Source organism: Rana temporaria, chromosome 10, assembly GCF_905171775.1.
Source record: "Rana temporaria chromosome 10, aRanTem1.1, whole genome shotgun sequence".
Lineage (NCBI taxonomy): Eukaryota > Metazoa > Chordata > Amphibia > Anura > Ranidae > Rana > Rana temporaria.
The window spans coordinates 99,721,152-99,742,087 of record NC_053498.1 but is presented as its reverse complement, the minus strand read 5'-3'; the positions used below and the strand labels follow the sequence as shown (position 1 = coordinate 99,742,087).

The 20,936-nt window shown below is 42.9% G+C and overlaps 1 protein-coding gene across 1 annotated transcript in view; it reads left to right on the top strand.

Moving 5' to 3' along the window:
- SSU72 (SSU72 homolog, RNA polymerase II CTD phosphatase) overlaps window positions 1–20,936 on the top strand; it is an 87,644-nt gene that overhangs the window by 23,493 nt on the left and 43,215 nt on the right. Inside the window, exon 2 of the mRNA XM_040325809.1 lies at window positions 249–392. Within this exon, the coding sequence (XP_040181743.1) occupies window positions 249–392 (144 nt within the window). The remainder of the gene's footprint in view (window positions 1–248; window positions 393–20,936) is intronic.

The window sequence follows — 20,936 nt, the reverse complement described above, 5'->3', positions numbered from 1 at the left end:
TTCTACGCTCCAGGTGTGAAAAGTAGGCAGGCAATCAATGTTATGTATATTAGCAAAAATATTGACTTGGACATGAAACCTGTATTGCTTTTTAAACGTCAGTCTAGTGCCATTATGAAAAGCTTGGATGTTCTTTGATATTGCTTTCTGTGCCAGGTTTAGAACACACAATGAAATGTTTTTTAATTTAATATATAATGCTTATGGTTTCTTTTCTTCTTTTTTTTTTTTTTCTTCTTTGTTTTCAGCAAACGGTCCTTCAACGTCCGATCTTTTGGAACAGGGACACATGTTAAACTTCCCGGACCAGCACCGGACAAGCCAAATGTTTACGATTTCAAAACCACATATGAACAGATGTACAATGATCTCCTTAAGAAAGACAAAGAACTGTATCCCAGAGGAATTCATTTTGTTTAAACCAAAAAGGTGTCCACTCGTAAAGGTGTAAATTATAACTTTACATTTGCAGGTCCTCCATGTGGAATTGTAGGCAGGTATAACAGGTGGTGTGGTATGGTTCAGGGTGCCGGTAATGGTACAAAATGCATGTCAGATGATTCTAGCATCAGAATAGTGACTTTCCTCCAGTGTTCCAGGTAAAGAAATGTGCTTACAGGTTGTAAGCAGGTGCTAAATTGGCATATGTTGGGGCCATTTTTTATCTTTTTTTTTGGTTCCCCATCTTTGCACGGAGAAAGTTCATAAACTATGCATGAATGGTACACTGTAAATTTGTCACAGGTAAGTATAATTTTGTGGTTGAAGCCTTAAGTTACATTTTATGTATTGCAGGGTCAGGTCCTACTCGAGGAACTTTCATTGGACAAATGTAACATTGCAAATTTTATCCTCACGACTTGAACTTTTTATATTTTCAAGCAATTGACGCATGCTTAAATAGCAATTCTCCTAATGGATCACTAGGAAGCATTTTTTTTTTTGCCCTATTCACATAATATTGGCTAAAATTCTTTATGCCAATTTTTTTATTTTATATTGCCTTGTGTTACAAGTGTGCGTGTGGAAAAACATATACTTCTATCACAGCGGTAGGATAAGTCAAAATGTAGTTTTTAGATGCAGTGTAAATCTGTTTTAAAGTGGAGGTTCACCCAAAAACACAACTTTGTACCATCCAAACTAGCATACTAGCATCAGCTACAGTATGCCTTTTTTTTTTTTTTTTTTGGCGCTGTACTTACGGTTTAATCCGTAACTTTCATTTCAGACACCCGCGGGGAGTAGGCGTTCCTATGAAGAGTGGAACATGATTGACGGCCGGCTATGGCGTGTCATGCCTTCCGAAAAAAAGCCGAAATAGGACTCGGCTCTTCACGGCGCTATACGGCGCCTGCGCACAGAGTAGGAGCTGACTGAGCAGGCGCCGCATATGTCCGCGTCCTATTTCGGAAGGCATGACACGCCATAGCTGGATGTCAATCATGTACCCCTCTGCATAGGAACGGCCATTTCCCGGCCGGAGTCTGAAACTAAAGTTACGGATTAAACTGTAAGTACAGGGGGGAAAAAAAAGGCATACTGTAGCTGACGCTAGTATGCTCGTTTGTATGGTAGGTTTTTTTTTTAGGGTGAACCCCCGCTTTAATATTTACCCTACTGTTTTCTGTAAACATTACCTATTTCTTACAGCAATTCGCTTTGCTTCTCCATACGCCAAACAATCTAAAGCCTCGTACAATTTTATTTTTTAACGTTCAACCCAGCATGTTGAACGGAAAAAACTGACCGCTCGGTAGGAGCCGCTCTACTAACTATGCAATGTTAGTAGAGCAATCTCCCCCGATGTGCTATTGTGTTTTTGGGAGTGGGGAACCCCCCCCCCCCCCCAGAGCACACAGGTCATTGGCTGAGAGAGCTGATCAGTAGCTGGTTGGCAGACTTTTTTTTTTCCGGTTATGACCCTTTGACAGAAGTTAGCTCGCCTCCCGTACACAATGCTGCCTGACATTCAGCCCATGTGTACTAGGCTCTAGAGTTTTGCTTTTCTTCACCAAATGCATTGCCCTGAAGCATTTTGGAGGCAAGGGATAAGCAAAATTTGAGGCTCCGCGTATACATAGGGAGCAGGCTAATGCTATTGTCTGGCGTCTTATTTCAATGACGTTAAGCTGCAAAATAATGTTTGGGTGGTGTGGCCACCCATCAAGGGTGGCTATTGTAGAAATGCATACCTACCCCATCCTTTTACTGCTCCTTTTAAGAGGACTGATAAATGGCAATAACATTTTTTCTAAGAACTCATTAGTCACTGCAATTCTGGAAGTTCTAAATGTATCTTTTTGGTGCAGTTAAAAGCCTGATTCCAGTCAGATTTGCCATTTGTCAAAAGTGGATAGAAATCCTTCTACTAGAGGCATGGCAATAAAACCTGAGAGCTTTTAAATGTTACACCTGGTTTAAAGTCCAACTTCATTTGGGGCACAAAGCTGACCAGTCATCCATGTCCATTCATTCCCAGCCGATGTCTTTGTTTACGATACACACCACTTCTTCCTCCTTGTTCATGTACTGTGCTTGTGTAAGTGATAATCGGTAACAAGCCCACAGGGGAGGGGGGGGGGTCCCTTGAAATCCAGTGCTCACAGGAAGTGGGTTAGCTGTGTGCCAGAGAGAAGGGGTAAGTGTTGCAATAAAAAGCTATTTGTATTTATTTATGTCTCCCTAGAAGTGTTTGACGTTTTTCATAGCGTACAAAGAGGGGGTAATGCAAATAGTGGTAGGGAAGTGAATGAAAAGGAATTTCCACTCCGACATGGTACTGACCCATACTATGTATTATCAGAAAATTCTAGCGTCTGTCCAGGCACTCCCTAGTTGTGGTCTGTAGGCTAAAGCATAAGAGGTGACCTTATAACTTGGTATGGAGAGGGTGTACTTGGGTTAATAGGCCAGGGAAGGTCTAGTTGGCTGATTCAGAGTTTATGCCTCTGATACGGGTAGACACTTACTGAATGGCAGGAAGAATCAATGGACTGTGAGATGATTCACCAGTGCCCTCACAGTTAATTGAAAACTACATGCTGTTGACTACAGAGGCCGACGGTGGTTCATTCATAGAATTCTGTAAATGAAAGATGCAGCCATGTCGCCATTCAGCCATGCTATTTTTAAATTCTGACTGGCCAGGTACTAATGGACAGCATAGTGCAAGCAGGCACAACCTAAGTGGCCATGATGCACTTACCTAAGTGGCCACGCATTTTTGCTACACCATCTTGGGAAGCTGCAGTGGCTGGCCGCCACTGGAAGGCACAGCAGGTGTTTTTGACTTTGCAGGGTGAGATTAAGAGAAAACTATTAATGCCAATACATCTAGAATTAAAGTAGAAGTACAGCTAAAAAACTAATTGGCTAGTAGATATGGCCTTTTGTAAAAGAGAATTTAGAAGTCTCTTCTGATGAATGTTTACTTGCTAGCAGATTTTTTTAAATCTGAACTACAGCACATGTGCATTAATGTACAGACCCGGCATCCTACAGTTGCAAGGAATGGCACCAGCTGCCAAGATATTGTACCTTCAGTGTTTGTGCATGGGAGTTCCATCAGCAGTGCCTGCCCAGTAAGCGAAGCAAGAAAAGGACATGGCACTGGTGGGGGTGGATTGGATGTAGAGCTCAAACCCTGCATCGCTGGAGGAGAGCACACCTGGAGGGAAGTATCCTAATGTGCAAGTACATAATGGCAAATATTGGCCACCCTCACAATGCTTTACTTCATCTTAAGATCCTGCAGAATTTTATTTTAAAATCGCTTTCCCTCTAGAGCAGTGTTATGAATTATTTCAAAACCACTAACCACTTCCCATCCGGGCCAATTCTGCCACTTCGCTCCTACATGTAAAAGTCCATTTTTTTTTTTTTGCTAGAGCATTACATAGAACCCCCAAACACTATATATGTTTTTTTTTAAGCAAAGACCCTAGAGCAGGGGTCTCAAACTAACGGCCCTCCAGCTGTTGCGGAACTACAAGTCCCATCATGCCTCTGCCTATGGCAGTCATACTTGTAACTGTCAGCCTTGCAGTGCCTCATTGGAATTGTAGTTTTGCAACAGCTGGAGGGCCACCAGTTTGAGACCTCTGCCCTAGAGAATACAATGGCAGTCATTGCCACTTTTTATTTCGTACGGTATTTGCGCAGCAACTTTTTTTTACCGCATAGTAGACAAGTGGTAAATCAAGCTCGCTGGTGAAGGGCTCTCAAAGGGTACAACCCCCCCCCCCCCCAGTGGCACCTGTGGGGGTTTTTGGGCTTTCCCAAAAACTGGTTACAGGCTGGAAGCGACCTGTATTGCATTACTTCCAGAGTCACAGCTCACCTCACACTCCTTGACTGCAGCTATTCAAAAACAGTCTGTTTAAAAGGTATGTGTTTTTTATTTTTTGGTAGATCCATACTTGCCTACATGGATGCAGCATTGGACCGATGCCGCATCTGTCCCCTGCAGCCTCTTCACTGAGAACCGAGCCCCGAACACAGCTGATGGCTCGGTTCTCTCGCCACCCCAAGGAGACAGCTGCTGCCGATCGATCGGCAGCTCTCATGATCTGCTCACTCCATGCTCAGCAGCTTGCTGAGACTGCCATCAGTTCAGGCAGCCGGTGGATCCAGACTTCCTAAGTGATGTCAGTGGAGAGCGGATTTCAGACCAGTCTCTACTGAAACCGGGTCACAGGCATGCAAAACGAATTGCACTACTGTGACCCATAGGAGAAGCCAAACAAGCCCAGGCTAGACTTCTCCTTTAAATAGTTTGAGGGTCCAAAGCTCTGTGACCCGCGGACCCGATCGCCGCTGGGGTCCCGCGATCAGCCCCCGGAGCTGAAGAACGGGGAGAGCCACGTGTAAACACGGCTTCCCCGTTCTTCACTGTGGCGGCTGCATCGATCGTGTCATCCCTTTTTATAGGGGGACACAATCTATGACGTCACTCCTACAGCCACACCCCCCTACAGTTGTAAACACACACTAGGTGAAACATAACTCCTTCTGCGCCCCCTGTGGTTAACTCCCAAACTGCAACTGTCATTTCCACAGTAAACAATGCATTTTAAATGCATTTTTTGCTGTGAAAATGACAATAGCCCCAAAAATGTGTCAAAATTGTCCACAGTGTCCGCCATAATGTCGCAGTCATGAAAAAAATCGCTGATTGCCGCCATTAGTAGTGTAAAAAAAAAAAAAAAATTAATAAAAATGCAATAAAACTAACCCCTATTTTGTAAACGCTATACATTTTGCGCAAACCAACCGTTATCGCTTATTACGTTTTTTTTTTTTTTTTTTTTAACCAAAAATATGTAGAATACATATCGGCCTAAACTGAGGAAGACTATAAATATAATTTTTTTGGGGGGGGATATTTATTATAGCAAAAAGTAAAAAAAAATATTGATTTTTTTTTCAAAATTGTCGCTCTATTTTTGTTTATAGCGCAAAAAATAACCGCAGAGGTGATCAAATACCACCAAAAGAAAGCTCTATTTGTGGGAAAAAAAGGACGCCAATTTTGTTTGGGAGCCACGTCGCATGACTGCGCAATTGTCCGTTAAAGCGACGCAGTGCTGAATCGCAAAAAGGGGCAAGGTCCTTAAGCTGCATTTTGGTCCGGGTCTTAAGTGGTTAAGCTAACAATCTGAGAGCGGATCAAGAGATCCAAAAGGTAATAATTAGGGGGGGATGAACTCATGGAGAAAGTGAAAATTGTTAGGTGGATGCAGGGTTGGCCTCCTCCGAAGAGGAGGGTTTTCAGTGATCGTCTAAAAGTGAACAGAGTATGAGATGGCCAGACTGATTAGAGTAGAGGGAGTTTCATAGGGTTGGAGAGGCTCGGGAGAAGCCTTGGAAGCAAGCATTTGAGGAGGTGATGAGAGAGAGCAGGAGGTCTTGGAAGGAACAAAGCATGATTAGGTTGGTATTTTTAGGACTAGGTTAGTGATGTACAGGTGATACTCGAAAAATTTGAATATCGTGCAGAAGTTCATATATTTCACTAATGCAACTTAAAGTGTGAAACTAATATGAGATGGACTCATTACATGCAAAGCAAGATAGTTCAAGCTGTGATTTGTCATAATTGTGATGATTATGGCTTACAGCTCATGAAAACCCCAAATCCACAATCTCAGAAAATTTGAATATTACATGCAATCAATAAAACAAGGATTGTACAATATCGGACCTCTGAAAAGTAGAAGCATGCCTATGTACTCAGTTTGGGCCCCTTTTGCAGAAATTACTGCCTCAATGCGGTGTGGCATAGAAGCCATCAGCCTGTGGCACTGCTGAGGTGTTATGGAAGACCAGGATGCTTCAATAGCGGCCTTCAGCTCTTCTGCATTGTTCGGTCTCATGTCTCTCACATTTCTCTTGGCAATGCCCCATAGATTCTCTATGGGGTTCAGGTCAGGCGAGTTTGCTGGCCAATCAAGCACAGTAATCCCACGGTCATTGAACCAGGTTTTGGTGCTTTTGGCAGTGTGGGCAGTTGCCAAGTCCTGCTGGAAAATTAAGTTGGCATCCCTATAGAGCTCGTCTGCGGAAGGAAGCATGAAGTGCTCCAAAATCTCCTGGTAGACGGCTGCGGTGACCCCGGACTTAATGAAGCACAGTGGACCAACACCAGCAGATGACATGGCTCCTCAAATCAACACAGACTGTGGAAACTTCACACTGGACTTCAAGCATCTTGCCTCTCCATTCTTCATACCCTGGTCCTTTGGTTTCCAAATGAGATGCAAAATTTGCGCTCATCAGAAAAGAGGACTTTGGACTACTGAGCACCAGACCAGGTGTGTTTTTTTTCTTAAGCCCAGGTATGACTCTTCTGACGTTTGTTGTTCAGGAGTGGCTTAACAAGAGGAATACGACATTTGAAGCCCATGTCCAGGATCTGTCTGTGTGTGCTGGCTCTTGATGCACTGACTCCAGCCTCAGTCCACTCCTTGTGAAAGTCCAACACTTTTGAATGGCCTTTTCCTGACAATCTTCTCCAGGCTGCGGTCACCCCTGCTGCTTGTGCACCTTTTTCTTCCACACTTTTCCCTTCCACACAACTTTCTATTAATGTGCTTTGATACAGCACTTTGGGAACATCCAACTTCTTTTGCAATTACATTTTAAGGCTTTCCCTCCTTATGGAGGGTGTCGATGATTGTTTTCTGCACAACTGTCAGGTCAGCAGTCTTTCCCATGATTGTGATTCCTACTGAACCAGACTGAGACCATTTAAAGGCTCAGGAACCCTTTGCAGGTGTTATGGCTTAATTAGCTGATGGGACACTTTGAGCCTAGAATATTGCACCTTTTCACAATATTCAAATTTTTGGAGATTGTAGATTTGGGGTATTCATGAGCTGTACGCCATAATCGTCACAAATATGACATCACAGCTTGAACTATCTTGCTTTGCATGTAATGAGTCTATATAATATATTAGTTTCACCTTTTTAGGTTGCATTAGTGAAATAAATGACCTTTTGCACGATATTCAAATTTTTCGAGTATCACCTGTAGATAAGAGCAGAGTTGTGGGTGGCATTTTAGGTTGTTAGTATTTTGAATGTAAAGCGATGGGTAAAGTCTCAGTAATTTTTTTTTACCTGCTTTGTGCCGGGGTTTTGCACAGAGCAACCGGGATCCTCCTCTTCTTGGGTCCCTCTTCAGTGCTCCTGGCCCCTCCTTTCTGTTGAGTGCCCCCACAGCAAGCAGCGTGCTATGGGGGCACCCGAGCCACATTGCTCTGTTCAGACACGGAGCTGCGGTTCGGCCCGCCGCCTCACTCTCTCCTGATTGGCTAACTGAGTTTGACAGCGAGAGCCAATGGTGTTGCTGCTGTGTCTCAGTCAATCAGTAGGAAGCGTCCCAGATGGCTGAGGCACTCATGCATATCGCTGGATAGAGAGGGAGTTCAGGTAAGAATGGGGGGCGGGGGGTGCTGCTACACGCAAGGTTTTTTCTTTTAATCTTCATAGAATGCATTATCCACTTGCCGCCTGCGCTAAAGCTGAACTCAAATTGCCGGGAGTGTGTACATGGACGTCGTCCAGTTCTCTCACTTGCTGCGCTCTGTGATCCCTGAGTCCATGAGACTTGGTTAATCATGGATTGGGTAAAGAGCCAATCGCAGCAGGCCCGTTACCACGCGATCAGCTGTCAGCCAATGACAGCTGATCACGGAAATAAACAGATGCAGGTTATTTTTTTTATTTTTGGCATACATGTAAAAAACCTGCGACTTCTGTTGGAGGAACATCGGTCCTCTTAGTGCCCACATGTGCTGCCCAGTGGTGATTAAATACTACCAAAATAAATCTCTATTTGTGTGAAATTTCATATGGTTACAGTGTACATGACCGTGCAATTGTCATTCAAAGTGTGCCCCAGTAGACAAGTTAAGTTGGGAACCGACTGAAAATAAAAACAGTCTCATGGCTCCTATAGATTTGTATTCTATCCAGTTACCACAATGTTTAGAGGGCTAAAGTGGTCAAATGGTAGGTTTAATGCAGTCCCAAGATACTTTAAATAGCGCATACATGTGCTTCCGGCACGTCCTTCCCTCTGACTAGAATCTTTGACATCTAAGATAGAATCTCTGCCCCCTGCTTTTTATTTTGGATCTTTCTTATCAAGAACTCAGTCCTTCAGTTAGTAATGATCCAATTCCCAATCCACGTGACATCCCTGGGTAAGTGAAGTGGCCTCTTCCCAGGAGTGTTGTCTCAGGCAGTGGATGAACAACAATGAAATTGTTTGGCATGAAGGAATCTAATTTCTCTTTTGCAATTGTGAAAGTACAACAATCTGTGCTAGAGAAAGATTATTCAGTGCTTCCTATGGAAGGGTGACTAGATTGAAATGTCAATTTCAGTCCACCTGTGGGCAGGTTGGTTGTACAGAAGTTGATCTCTCAATTGACTGTAAAACCAGCCTGTTGGAACATTTTTGCTTGATCAGTTGTAGCCAGCAGTGCTGACGAATGTGTTCTGATGGCGGGGAAGCTTTCCCCCTGTCTGTATACAATAGCTCTGTGAGACAGATAACTCCTCCAAATCATTTTTTTGTTTCCATCAACATGCTGGTCAAATGAAAGAAGATGAGACATGCGGCCTGCCTTGCTCCCATGTCATGCTTGGGGCACTAAATGGTCACCTATATCTCTTAATTCTGGCCTATAATCCTCCTTATTGGTCAGGCACAAGCGCCTTCTATAAAAACACCAAAGAAATCAGGATGTCCACAGAAGTTTGGATATAACCTGAACCTATTATCAGTATTATAAAACTACACAATTGCACAACTGAATTTCTTCTACATCTGGTATGTGTAGGTTCAGAACATCCTAGAACAGTTTCTATGCTCCTTTTTTAGTTAAGGGTTCATAATTTGGGTTACTTGGCCAAAACGTTGTCTTTTTTTTTTTTTTTTTTTGCGTCCTCTTTCTCTCTTCATTTGGCTCACTGACTTCGATTGACAGCAGCGGGAGTCAATGGCACCATGATGCTGTCTCAGCCAATAAGGGAGTGTGCCTGACAGCTGAGTCTCTCATGCAACATCGCTGGATCTAGATGGTGGTCAGGTAAGTTAGGAGGGCTGAGGGTGGTTGCTGCACTCATAATGCATAAAGATAAAAAACCTTCTGCCTTTACAACTTCTTTAAAGGAAAAACATTTTTTTGCTCAAATGACTGTTTACAGGGTATAGAGACATAATAGTTAACTGATTCCCTTTATAAACGATTAAAAATAGATACAAATCAATCATATAATGTACCTGTAGTTTCAGTTTCGTTTTTGCATGTTATCCTGCCTCTGTGCTGTATAGAGCCATAGAGAAGTGATGGTTTGGAAAACGAAACTAGAAGCTCTGAGTACTGTGGTCCTCAGGAAACAGACAACCAGGAAGTGTCCAGAACAGAGCAGAATTACAGCAACATCCGAGCAAAAACAAACAATGAGGACATGAAACCAGGACTGCAGTAAGGTAAAGGAAGCTATTTAGCTAAAAAAAAAATTCCTTTAGTGACCCATTAACTACTTGCCGACCAGCCGCTGCAGTTATACGGCAGCAGGCCGGCTCCCCTGCGTAAGGTCACGTAGATCTACGTCACCTCGTGAATCAGCCACTAGGGGCGCGCCGTCGGAGGCGCGTGCGCCCCCCAGCTCGCCCCTGACGCGCGCGATCACCGCCGGGCACCCGGTCGTTGCAGAGCGAGAACGTGTGTGTGTGTGTGTGTGTGTGTGTGTGTGTGTGTGTGTGTGTGTGTGTGTGTGTGTGTGGCGCGCGCGCGCTCCCGGTCCTGTCGGGGGGAGAAATTACCTATAGTCTGTTCATACAATGTATGAACAGCGATTGGTCATTTCCCCATGTCAGTCCCACCCCCCCCCCTTCAGTTAGAACACACCCAGGGAACATGATTAACCCCTTTACTGCCAGTGGCATTTTTATAGTAATCAATGCATTTTTATAGCACTGATTGCTATAAAAATGCCCATGGTCCCATAAATGTGTCCGCCATAATGTCTCAGTACCGATAAAAATCGCTGATCACCGCCATTACTAGTACTAAAAATAGTATTAATAAAAATGCCATAAAACTATCCCCTATTTTGTAAACGCTATAACTTTTGCGCAAACCAATCAAACGCTTATTGCGTTTTTTTTTTTGTTTTTACGAAAAATATGTAGAATACGTATCTGCCTAAACTGAGGGAAAAAATTGTTTTATATATTTTTGGGGGATATTTATTAATTGTCGCTCTATTTTTATTTATAGCGCAAAAACTAAAATCTGCAAAGGTGATCAAATACCACCAAAAGAAAGCTCTATTTGTGGGAAAAAAGGACACCATTTTGTTTGGGAGCCTTGTCGCACGACCGCGCAATTGTCAGTTAAAGCGATGTTGTGACAAATCGCAAAAAGTGGCCCGGTCATTGACAAGCAATATGGTCCGGGGCTGAAGTGGTTAATAAGTATGTCCACCTTAAAGCAAATAGATGGTGAGGTTCCCATGGGCAGAGTTAGGCTGGTCATACACTAAGAAAAATCGGCCCAACCCATTTTTAAAAAAGAGCGCAAACGATGGTGCCATCATGTAATGACCGATTAAATCGCTCAGTGGACTTAAAGTGGGGGTTCACCCAAAAAAAAATAAAAAAATTATATTACATCTAGCAGAGCCAGCATAGTAAGGGCATTTACTTTCGGCATTTTTTTTCTCTCCATACATACCTTTTTTATATTCTGTTTTTGTCCAGGGCTTCCGAGTTCCGATGACTGCGGACTGGGCGTTCCTATCCTGTTCGATGATTGACGGCTTGTGAAACAGGTGAACTGTCGCACAACGTGCGTCACCAGATGTCGGGAAATAGCTGAGCTGCGAGTCGGCACTATACGGCGCCTGCGCAGTCAGCTCTACACGGCAGGCGCCGTATAGTGCTGATTTGCAGCTCGGCTATTTCCGGAAATCGGGTGACGCACGTTGTGCGACAGGTCACCTGTTTCACAAGCCGTCAATCATCGAACGAAAGGATAGGAATGCCCAGTCCCGCAGTCATCTGAACCCTGAGGCAGGGATAGGAACGCCCAGTCCCGGAGTCATCCGAACGCAGAAAGCCCTGGACCAAATCGGAATATAAAAATAAGTACGGAGAAAAAAAGAAATGGGTTTTTTTAGGTGAACCTCCACTTTAAATGTATCCATTTTATGTTTTGTTTTTTTTTTGTTTTTTTGACTGGCTGAACTGTCTAAATGACCAAATTTTGGACCATTTTTCGTAAAGTGTATGGCCAGCATTAGGATGCAGATTTGTATACATTGATCATCTCACCTGTTCACATGGCAGTCATAGTACTTTTGGAATTTCCATCAAACTAAACGCATGATTTTTTGATTTTTTATACACTTTGATTGGAATTGGTCAACTATTTAGGTTATACTGACTTTAAAGAAAGACTAGCATTGGGCTTCTGCTGCAGCTCACCTATCCTGTATTCAATAGATAATTTTAAAAGAAAAAATTCTTCTGAAATGGCTGCCTGGATCAAGCTTGCATCGGCTTAGACAATCCTTCCTCAACCATTTCAACATGATGGAACCCTTGAAATTATGTTTCCGGTCTCGGGGAACCCTTGCTAAAAAATAACTAGATCTACAACTATGATGGTCAGTTTGAAGAATGTTCTTTATCCCTGTAGCCATTGGGAAGAATTATCCCTTTACAGATCGCTAAAAAGATCATTGGTGTTGGTGGAAACTTGGAGAAGCAGGCATTGCTCAAGGAACCCCTAGAAACCTCTGGAGGAACACCATTTTTTTTTTTTTTTTTTTTTTTATGTCACAATGTAGAGAATAAGATTTCCTATCATCTGTGCCCAGTCTTGCCACACAGAGTTAAAGGATCACTAAAGGATTTTTTTATTTTTTTTTGCTGAAATGACGGTTTACAGGGTATAGAGACATAACAGTTAACTGATTCCTTTTAAAAACTATTAAAAATCAATCATATAATGTGCCTCTTAAAAACGAAACTGAAAGTAGTTTAGTCTTTGCATGTTATTTTATGCCTCTGTGCTGGACAGTGCCATAGAGAGTCATGGCTAGGAAAACAAAACTAAACTCTCCCATGACTTTTTTCATACGGAGCCAGACAACCAGGATGTGTCCAGAACAGAGCAGTTTTACAGCAACATCAGAGCAAAAACGAGCAATGAGGACATGAAACCAGGACTGCAGTAAGGTAAAGGAAGCTATTTAGCTAAAAAAAAATTCCTTTATTGACCCTTTAAAGCGGATGTGCCATGGGAACAAAATATTAAATGCCAGCAGCTACAAATACTGCAGCTGCTGACTTTTAATATTAGGACACTTACCTGTCCTGGAGTCCAGCGCTGATCGCAGCAGAGCACGAACGATCGCTCTTCACTCTGCTGCTCCCCCCGCCATCCACGCTGAGGGAACCAGGAAGTGAAGCGCTGCGGCTTCACTGCCCGGTTCCCTACGGCGCATGCACGAGTCGCGCTGCGCCCGTCGATTGGCTCACACGCTGTGTGCTGGGAGCCGAGTGTTCCCAGCACACAACGGGCGACAGACGGGATGTGACGGAATGCCCGTCTTTTGCCCGTAGCGTGTGGCCGGAAGTGGGTGCAAATACCTGTCTTTAGACAGGTATCTGCACCCCCCTCCCCCCTGAAAGGTGTCAAATGTGACACCGGAGGGGGGGAGGGTTCCGATCAGCGGGACTCCACTTTAGGGTGGAGAATCGCTTTAATTCAGCTCTGAGCAATCCCCTTTTTATTGTTCAGGGAAATAACAGACTTCCAGATAAAAACCAAAGTCCTTGCTTGAGTGACAGGTTATTTACATATCTCGTGCACTGCTTGCAGACATACACAGCTTCTGTAAAAAGTGCTCAATTCACATCCCCCCCTCTTCCCTCCAGCTCTATGTATATTCTGATGGCTGTTGAATTTTCTCATGGCACTGAACTGTGACTCACCCCATATTTTGAAAACATTTATTCAAAACACAGGGGAGGGGATGTGAATTGTGCACTTTTTTTCAGAAGCAAGGACTTTGGTTTTTATCTGGAAGTCTGTTGTATTTCACTGAACAATAAAAGAGGATTGCTCAGAGCTGGATTAACTCTGTGTGGCAAGACTCTGCACAAATGATAGGAAATCTTATACTCTACATTGTAACATAATTTTTTTTTTTTGGGGGGGCGGGTTTACATCCACTTTAACTATCGTACACAAGAATTTGACCAGGAAGATGTTTGCAACAGGTCTCCACCGGTCATGCTAACAATCTAATCTGTGGGGAAAATCAACCGTGCTATTCCCATTAGGCAACCTATTAGATGTTTCCTGTGAACAAGGAAGAAATGGGTTATATTTATTAAATGTGGTTATCTAAACTGTACAGCATAACCACATCAGTGGTCTTTTTAAACACATCTCTGGCTGCTATAGCGGTACGCATGTGTGCGTCTGTTAAGCCAACTGTCATCTTTTACATGGAAGTGATACAGCCACCTGGTCACAACCACTGCAAAATACTAACCAACACCCTGCCTCTTCCCCAGTAGTTCATGTCCTAATATTTTTCTTTTGTTTCTGTAGTGAGAAACTTTTTTTTTTTTTTTTTATCCCTGTGATACCATCCCAGGGCCAGAACTGCATCTCTCAAGAGCTGTTGCCTCAGTTTGTGAGCAGTCTCCTGTGACTCAAGGCAACAACATTGTGCAGTGGGACAGAAAGGAGTTTGGATAGGCTGAGTTCAGTCAGACCACCAAAGCAGGAAAAATAATAAACATTCCGCTGCTCACAGGTGAGACAACATCTAGCCTGTATCCCAAGGATGAGTAGGGTGCACGCCCTGCCACTGCAAAATCCAATTCTTTATTGAAAATCGTAAAAGTACAAGATGGGTACAGCAGGGCATGAGAGAACAAGGTTGACGCGATAAACATGCTTTGTCAAAACCACAAGTATGCAAGCACAATACACTCCGTTATATAGGGTGGATCACATGATGGTTCAGGTGTATCTAATAAAGTGATTGCAACAAATCTTCTATAGAAAGATTTTCTCTTGTGAACAAAAACATATAAAATTAATATTGGTTGATGGGATCTGCAATCGTTCTGAGAAGAGGCAGAACAGCGATCTGTGAACAAGGGACATCGCTGTTCTGCCAGAGAGGAAAATTGAGAATCTGTTTTCCTTTAGTGAAAGCACATCCCCCCCACAGTTGGACGGCACCCCCTAGGGACACACTTAGCCCTCTGATCGCCCCTGATGTTAACCCCTGCCACTGATCACTGTAATAATGTCACTAGTCTCCAAAAAGTGGCAACAAAAATTCCTGATCACCACCATTACTAGTAAAAAAAAATACAAATTCAATAAAAATATCCCATAGTTTTGTAGACGCTATAACTTTTGCGCAAACCAATCAATATATGCCTTTTGTTTTTTTCCAAAAATGTGTTTTAGAATACTTTATTGCCCTAAATTGATGAACAATTAATTTCCCTTTTTTCTTTTTTTTTTTTTTGTAATGTTTTTATAGCGGAAAGTAAATTTTTTTTTTCAAAATTTTGTTTAGCGCAAAAAAAAAAAACCTGCAGAGGTGATCAAATTCCACCATTAAGAATGCTCTATTTGTGAAAGGGGGGACATTTTATTTGGGTACAGTGTTGCATGACTGCGCAATTGTCAGTTAAAATAACACTGTGCCGCACCACAAAAAATGCCTGGTTAGGAAGAGGATAAAGCCTTCCGGAAATTGGAAATGCATTAGTTTCTCGATGAATTAACAGTAGAAAACAAAGGAAACAAGGAATGCAACCAGGGCTGCTGTTAGAAATCAAGGGGGCCCATACAGCATAGCTGCTGGGCCCCACCCCCTTAGAAAATGTCAAGATCTTTTTGCTAAAAATACACAAGTTAATATTCCTAATAAATCCTAAGATGAAGCTATACTAAATCGTGTGGCAAACCACATTGCGTGAAGCTTGTCACCCAAAAAATAATGGGACACTTGCCTGTCCTGGAGTCCAGCGATGTCGGCACCGCAGCTGATGTTTCTATCAGCTGTCGGGTGCATGCTGCCACAATTGCGGATAAGGGAACCCAGCAGTGTAGCCTTAACGGCTTCACACCAGGAACCCTACTGCGCTCTGCTCCTCCTACTGGTGCGGCAGGAGGAGAAGGGTGCCGTCATGGACCCTGGCCCGGACTCCCATAAATGGGAACAGTGTATCTGTCAAAGATGGGGATCTGCTCTCCCCGAAAGGTGCCAAATGTGGCACCTGAGGGGGGGAGGAGACAAATCAGCAGAAGTTTCACTTTTGGGTGGAACGCTGCTTTAAATGCAGAAAACTTGATTGTATGCACATTAGATGCCAGGCTTCTGGGTTTGCCCTGTTCCACAGATGACAGCTCTGTGCTCCTTTACCGGTCTACAGCTAAGACCCCATACACGCTATACAACTTTTGTAGTCTGATCTCCATTAGATTTACCAAAACCATGTAGTGCAAGGGCCTGCCTGATCAAATACAAATTAAAAGTCCTAGGCCCCTTTCACACTGGGGCGTTATTTGAGCGAAGCCTCATCTGCAATCCCAATGTGCTGGTAAAGCACTGCTAAGACCTTAAGGTTTTAGGGTGTTTTTGCAGTGCCTCAGTGTGAAAGGGTAAGGCGTTTTTACAGCGCATTCATTTCAATGGAGAGGGGCGTTTTTGGAGCTTTTTTTTTTTCAGCGCCCAAAAGCTGCTCCAAAGATGCTGCTTGCAGGACTCGGTGTTAAAGGTGAGATGCATGGAGAGCGTTTTAATAGCGCTTTTTTTAACGCTTCAGTGTGAAAGGGGTCTTAAGGTTTGACCTCGTATTATATGGTTTTGGTAAATCCTGAAGGAATAATCTCTACAGTAAATTGTATAGTGTTGATCCAGCTTTATAGGGCCAACTTCAAAGAAGCTTCTGCTGCCATCTTTATAGGCTAGCCACGCATGTAGCTCCCACAGACACGTCATGCTTTTAACTGTTTATCCTAACATATTTTTTTTTCTTGTGGTATCCTTTCCCTATACTTGTGTGTTACATTTTTTTTTTTTTTTTCTCGCTGTTCAACCTTACCAAACATTATTCTAGTTCCAAAGCAGTTTTTCTTGCATGGCAAGGTTAGTTGTGGTTTCAAATACTGCAGTTCACCTTGGTGACCAGTTGAGTGAAAGCACATAAGACTGAGGATTCATCTGTGTCTGAAATGGATCCCCCCCCCCCCCCCCACTTCTCATGAGCCCACTGAGCAGCATCACCAGGAACAGCAGACTGAGCCAGATTCAGCTGTACAAGTAGTCAACCGGTTCATGGCTTTCCGTTTTAAAGACATTTGGCTTTCACTTCAGCCAGTCTGTACGGTCCTTGCTGTGTGAGGAGATGCTATATGGAAGCTCTTTTGAAGGGCTGGGGACTTTGAGATTGGCCCCACAGCCCTCACTGAAGTGCAGCCACTCAACTAAGCTTTGACTATCTCTAGACCGCAAACCGGTACTTGCTTAGGAGGTCAGCCTGACCTGACTTGTCTCTTGTCCTTTATAAAGTAAGCTGATGTCACTCAGCTGGTTCAGGCTCTGGATTAATCCCAGCTTTAATGGCAGGATCTGGCCAGATGCCTTAAATGGTAGGCTCAACATACTGCTGAGAGCCCCCTCCACAGCCTGTCTCTCCAGTGAGCGCTGGAGGGGTAGAGTAGAGAGCTGGTCTCTGCTTACTGTGCGATCAGTGGCATTTGATCGCTTTGTTCTCAGTCTTACAGGTGGCAGGGGACAAATGCAGCATCAGACCAATGCTGCTTTAACCTAGGTGAGTACGATTGATTGTTCAATTCCAGAACTTCTCTTTTAAGCTTAAGCTAGTCAAAATTTTTCATCACAATCATCAGAAACTAAAAAGAAGGGAATCCTTTTCAGTCGCCATAGTTGAAGCAATATAAATAGGAAAGGGATTTTGGGACTTTGAATGAAGCACATGATCCAACAGGTCACCCACCTCTATCCCCAATATATGATTAAAGGAGTTGTAATGGGAAAAAAATTTTTTTTGCTGAAATGACTGTTTACAGGGTATAGAGACATAATAGTTAACTGATTTCTTTTAAAAATAGATAAAAATCAATCATAATGTACCTTCAGTTTCGTTTTTGCATGCGGTTTCCTGCTCTGTGATGTACAGAGACACGGAGCCAATACAGGGCAGTGATGGTTTGGAAAACAAAACTGATTGGTGTTGAGGGGTTTTAGACACACAGTAATCACACCTCCTTGATTAGTGACCACAGAGAAAGCTCCCATGACTTTTCATCAGGAAACAGACAACCAGGAAGTGTTCAGGACAGAGAAGGATTAGAGCAAAAACGAACAATGTGGACATGAAACCAGGACTGCAGTAAGGTAAAGAAAGCTATTTAGCTAAAAAAAAAAAACTTCTTTAGTGACCCTTTAAGGAGTCAGGACTTTAACCGCTTGCCACTGGCTCACGCCGATATGCATCGGCAGAATGGCTGTCCTGGGCGAAACCCTGTATGGGTAAATTGTACCCTTTAAGAGCCCACTGCACGGCGGGAGACCCGATGGGCACAATCGCCTACAGCCATGCATGATCGCCAGCACAGAGATTTGTGTACGCAAATCCCTGTTCTGTCAGGGGAGAGGAGACATATTGTTTGTTATTACGAAGTAGGAACAACGGAATGGAGAATTTAGTAGAAGTTGGCGCCTGCCTGGCAAATTCTATTCAGTGAGGGTCATACTCCACACTCAGTTTCTTGCCATACAGCTGCTTGAAAAGGAGAAAGTAGGGGGGTTCTGCTCTACTATACCGACTTGGTTACTTCAGCTGCCCAGTATTTTTTGAGTACCTGAGGCCTTGTCTCTTACCCTGAGGCTATGTTGCCTCAGGGCGCTTTACTCGCATGACCTGTTCTGATTTTTGGTGCTTTAATGCACACGGCATATAAAAAAAAAAAAAAATGATATATTAAAAAAAATATAAATTTGCTTCCCAATGGCGTGCTAAGAAATTATAAATAATATATATTAAATGATACAGGATAAGATATTACAAAGGTGCAAGTGAAGGTGCTAATTATAATAAAATTACAGTGAACAGTCCATGTGCAACTATATTATCAAAGAAAGGAGTGCTAGATGTTGCATAGAAAGTGCTTTGTGTCTTCATTCAGAGAGTGCTGGATGTTGCATTAAAAGTGCTTTGTGCCAGTTTCAACAATGTTCCTGTGTTCCACACAGTGCCCCCTTTGTGCTCTGATATGGCCTGCACTCACCAGATCCTACACCCCCTCTTGGGGTGAAAAGCTTTCACAGTGTATGCCCTGTGCGGCACTCTGGCAATTTCTCATCCCCCTGTATTGCTCTTCAGTTTCCAACGTTAATTCATATGCAAAGAGAGAGGGAATCCCAATAGTGTGATACCATTAAAAAGCATTTGCCTTTATTGTTAAAAACTGGGTACTCACAATTTGGCAGATTGAACAAGCGGTAAAAAGATCGTATTTTCGGCAGTGTGTCGTGACAGCGTCTGTTCGCTCGACCGGTTTCGTCATCGGACGTCGTCTGGAGCGTGGAACAACGATATGTCTCCTCCCCCAGTCAGACACATCTAGGGAACACAATTTAACCCCTTGATCGCCCCTAATGTAAACCCCTTCCCTACCAGTGACATTTACACAGTAATCTGTGTATTTTTTTAGCATCGATTGCTGTATAAATGTCAATGGTCCCAAAAAATGTGTCAAGTGACCGATCTATCCGCTGCACAGTACCGCTAAAAATCGCAGATCATTGCTATTTACTAGTAAAAAAAAATGCCATAAATCTTTCCCATAGTTTGTAGAAGAATATATATTGGCCTAAACTGATAAAGAAATGTATTTATTTTTGTCATTTAAAGCGACGCAGTGCTAAATTGTAATGCTCTGGTCAGGAAGGGGGTAAAATCTTCTGGGGCTGAAGTGGAAAAAAATCGATGCACAATGGCACATTTATTAATACATTGGGTACAAATAAAACATGTCACAGAAATGAAAATTTTTAGTATAAGCTAATCTGCATCCCTTGACGACTTGTATTGTGGCTTTATAACCAATACATTTCTTCCCAAATTTGCTCCTTCAGTGGACAGTGGTGCCTTATAAATAGTCCACCTGTGATAAGTAATAAAAAGGGTGCAACATTGTAAAATTAATGTCCATAAAATAAACATGCAATATTTAGTTGAAAAGTTCAAATATATGCAGATATGAAATTTGCAGTAGACAAGTGCTATATTCCAAATTTATATTTTCCAACCACCGTGCTTTCAAAAAAGTGCAGCGTGCATACATAAAGTGCTTCACCCGATGTGACAATCAAATGCGCTCACTGAATATATAGGGCCATAAATGACCATCAGGCATGTAAAGGGTTTTTTAACCACTTCCATACAGGGCATTTTCACCCCCTTCCTGCCCAGACCAATTTTTCGTTTTCAGCGCTGTCGCACCTTGAATGACAATTGCGCGGTCGTAGGACGTGGCTCCCAAACAAAATTGACGCCCTTTTTTCCCACAAATAGCGCTTTCTTTTGGGGGTATTTGATCACCTCTGCTTTTTTTTTTTTTTTTTTTTTTTTTGCGCTATAAACAAAAGTAGAGCGGCAATTTTGAAAAAAACACTCTTTTACTTTTTGATTTAATAAATATGATAAAAAAATTCATTCAGTTTAGACCGATACGTATTCTACATATTTTTGGTAAAAAAATATCGCAATAAGCATATTTTATCGGTTTCAGTTCTAGCGTCTACAAAATAGGGAATAGAATTATGGCTTTTTTTTTTTTTTTTTTTTTAACTAGTAATGGCGGCGATCTGCTATTTTTATTGTTACCGTGACATTGCGGCTGACATATCGGACACTTTTGACACATTTTTGGGACCATTCACATTTACACAGCGATTAGTGCTATAAAACTTCACTGATTACTGTGTAAATGTGACTGGCAGGGAAGGGGTTAACACTAGGGGGCGCTGAAGGGGTTAAATATGTTCCCTAAAGTGTGTTCTAACTGTAGGGGGAAGGGGACTCACAGGGGGAGGAGATCGATGTGTGTTCCTCTGTACTGGGAACACAAATCGGTCTCCTCACCGCTGACAGGACATGGATCTGTGTGTTTACACATACAGATCCATGCAGGGGTCGAGTCCTGGGGGAAAAAAGTGTGGGAACTCCCACCCAAGATCCACTCCCCCACCAAAAAAAAACAAAAACGATACGCTCATGCATAATTACTAAACCGCATGTTTTTTTTTTTTTTTCGATCCACTGTACCTTAGTAATCCTTT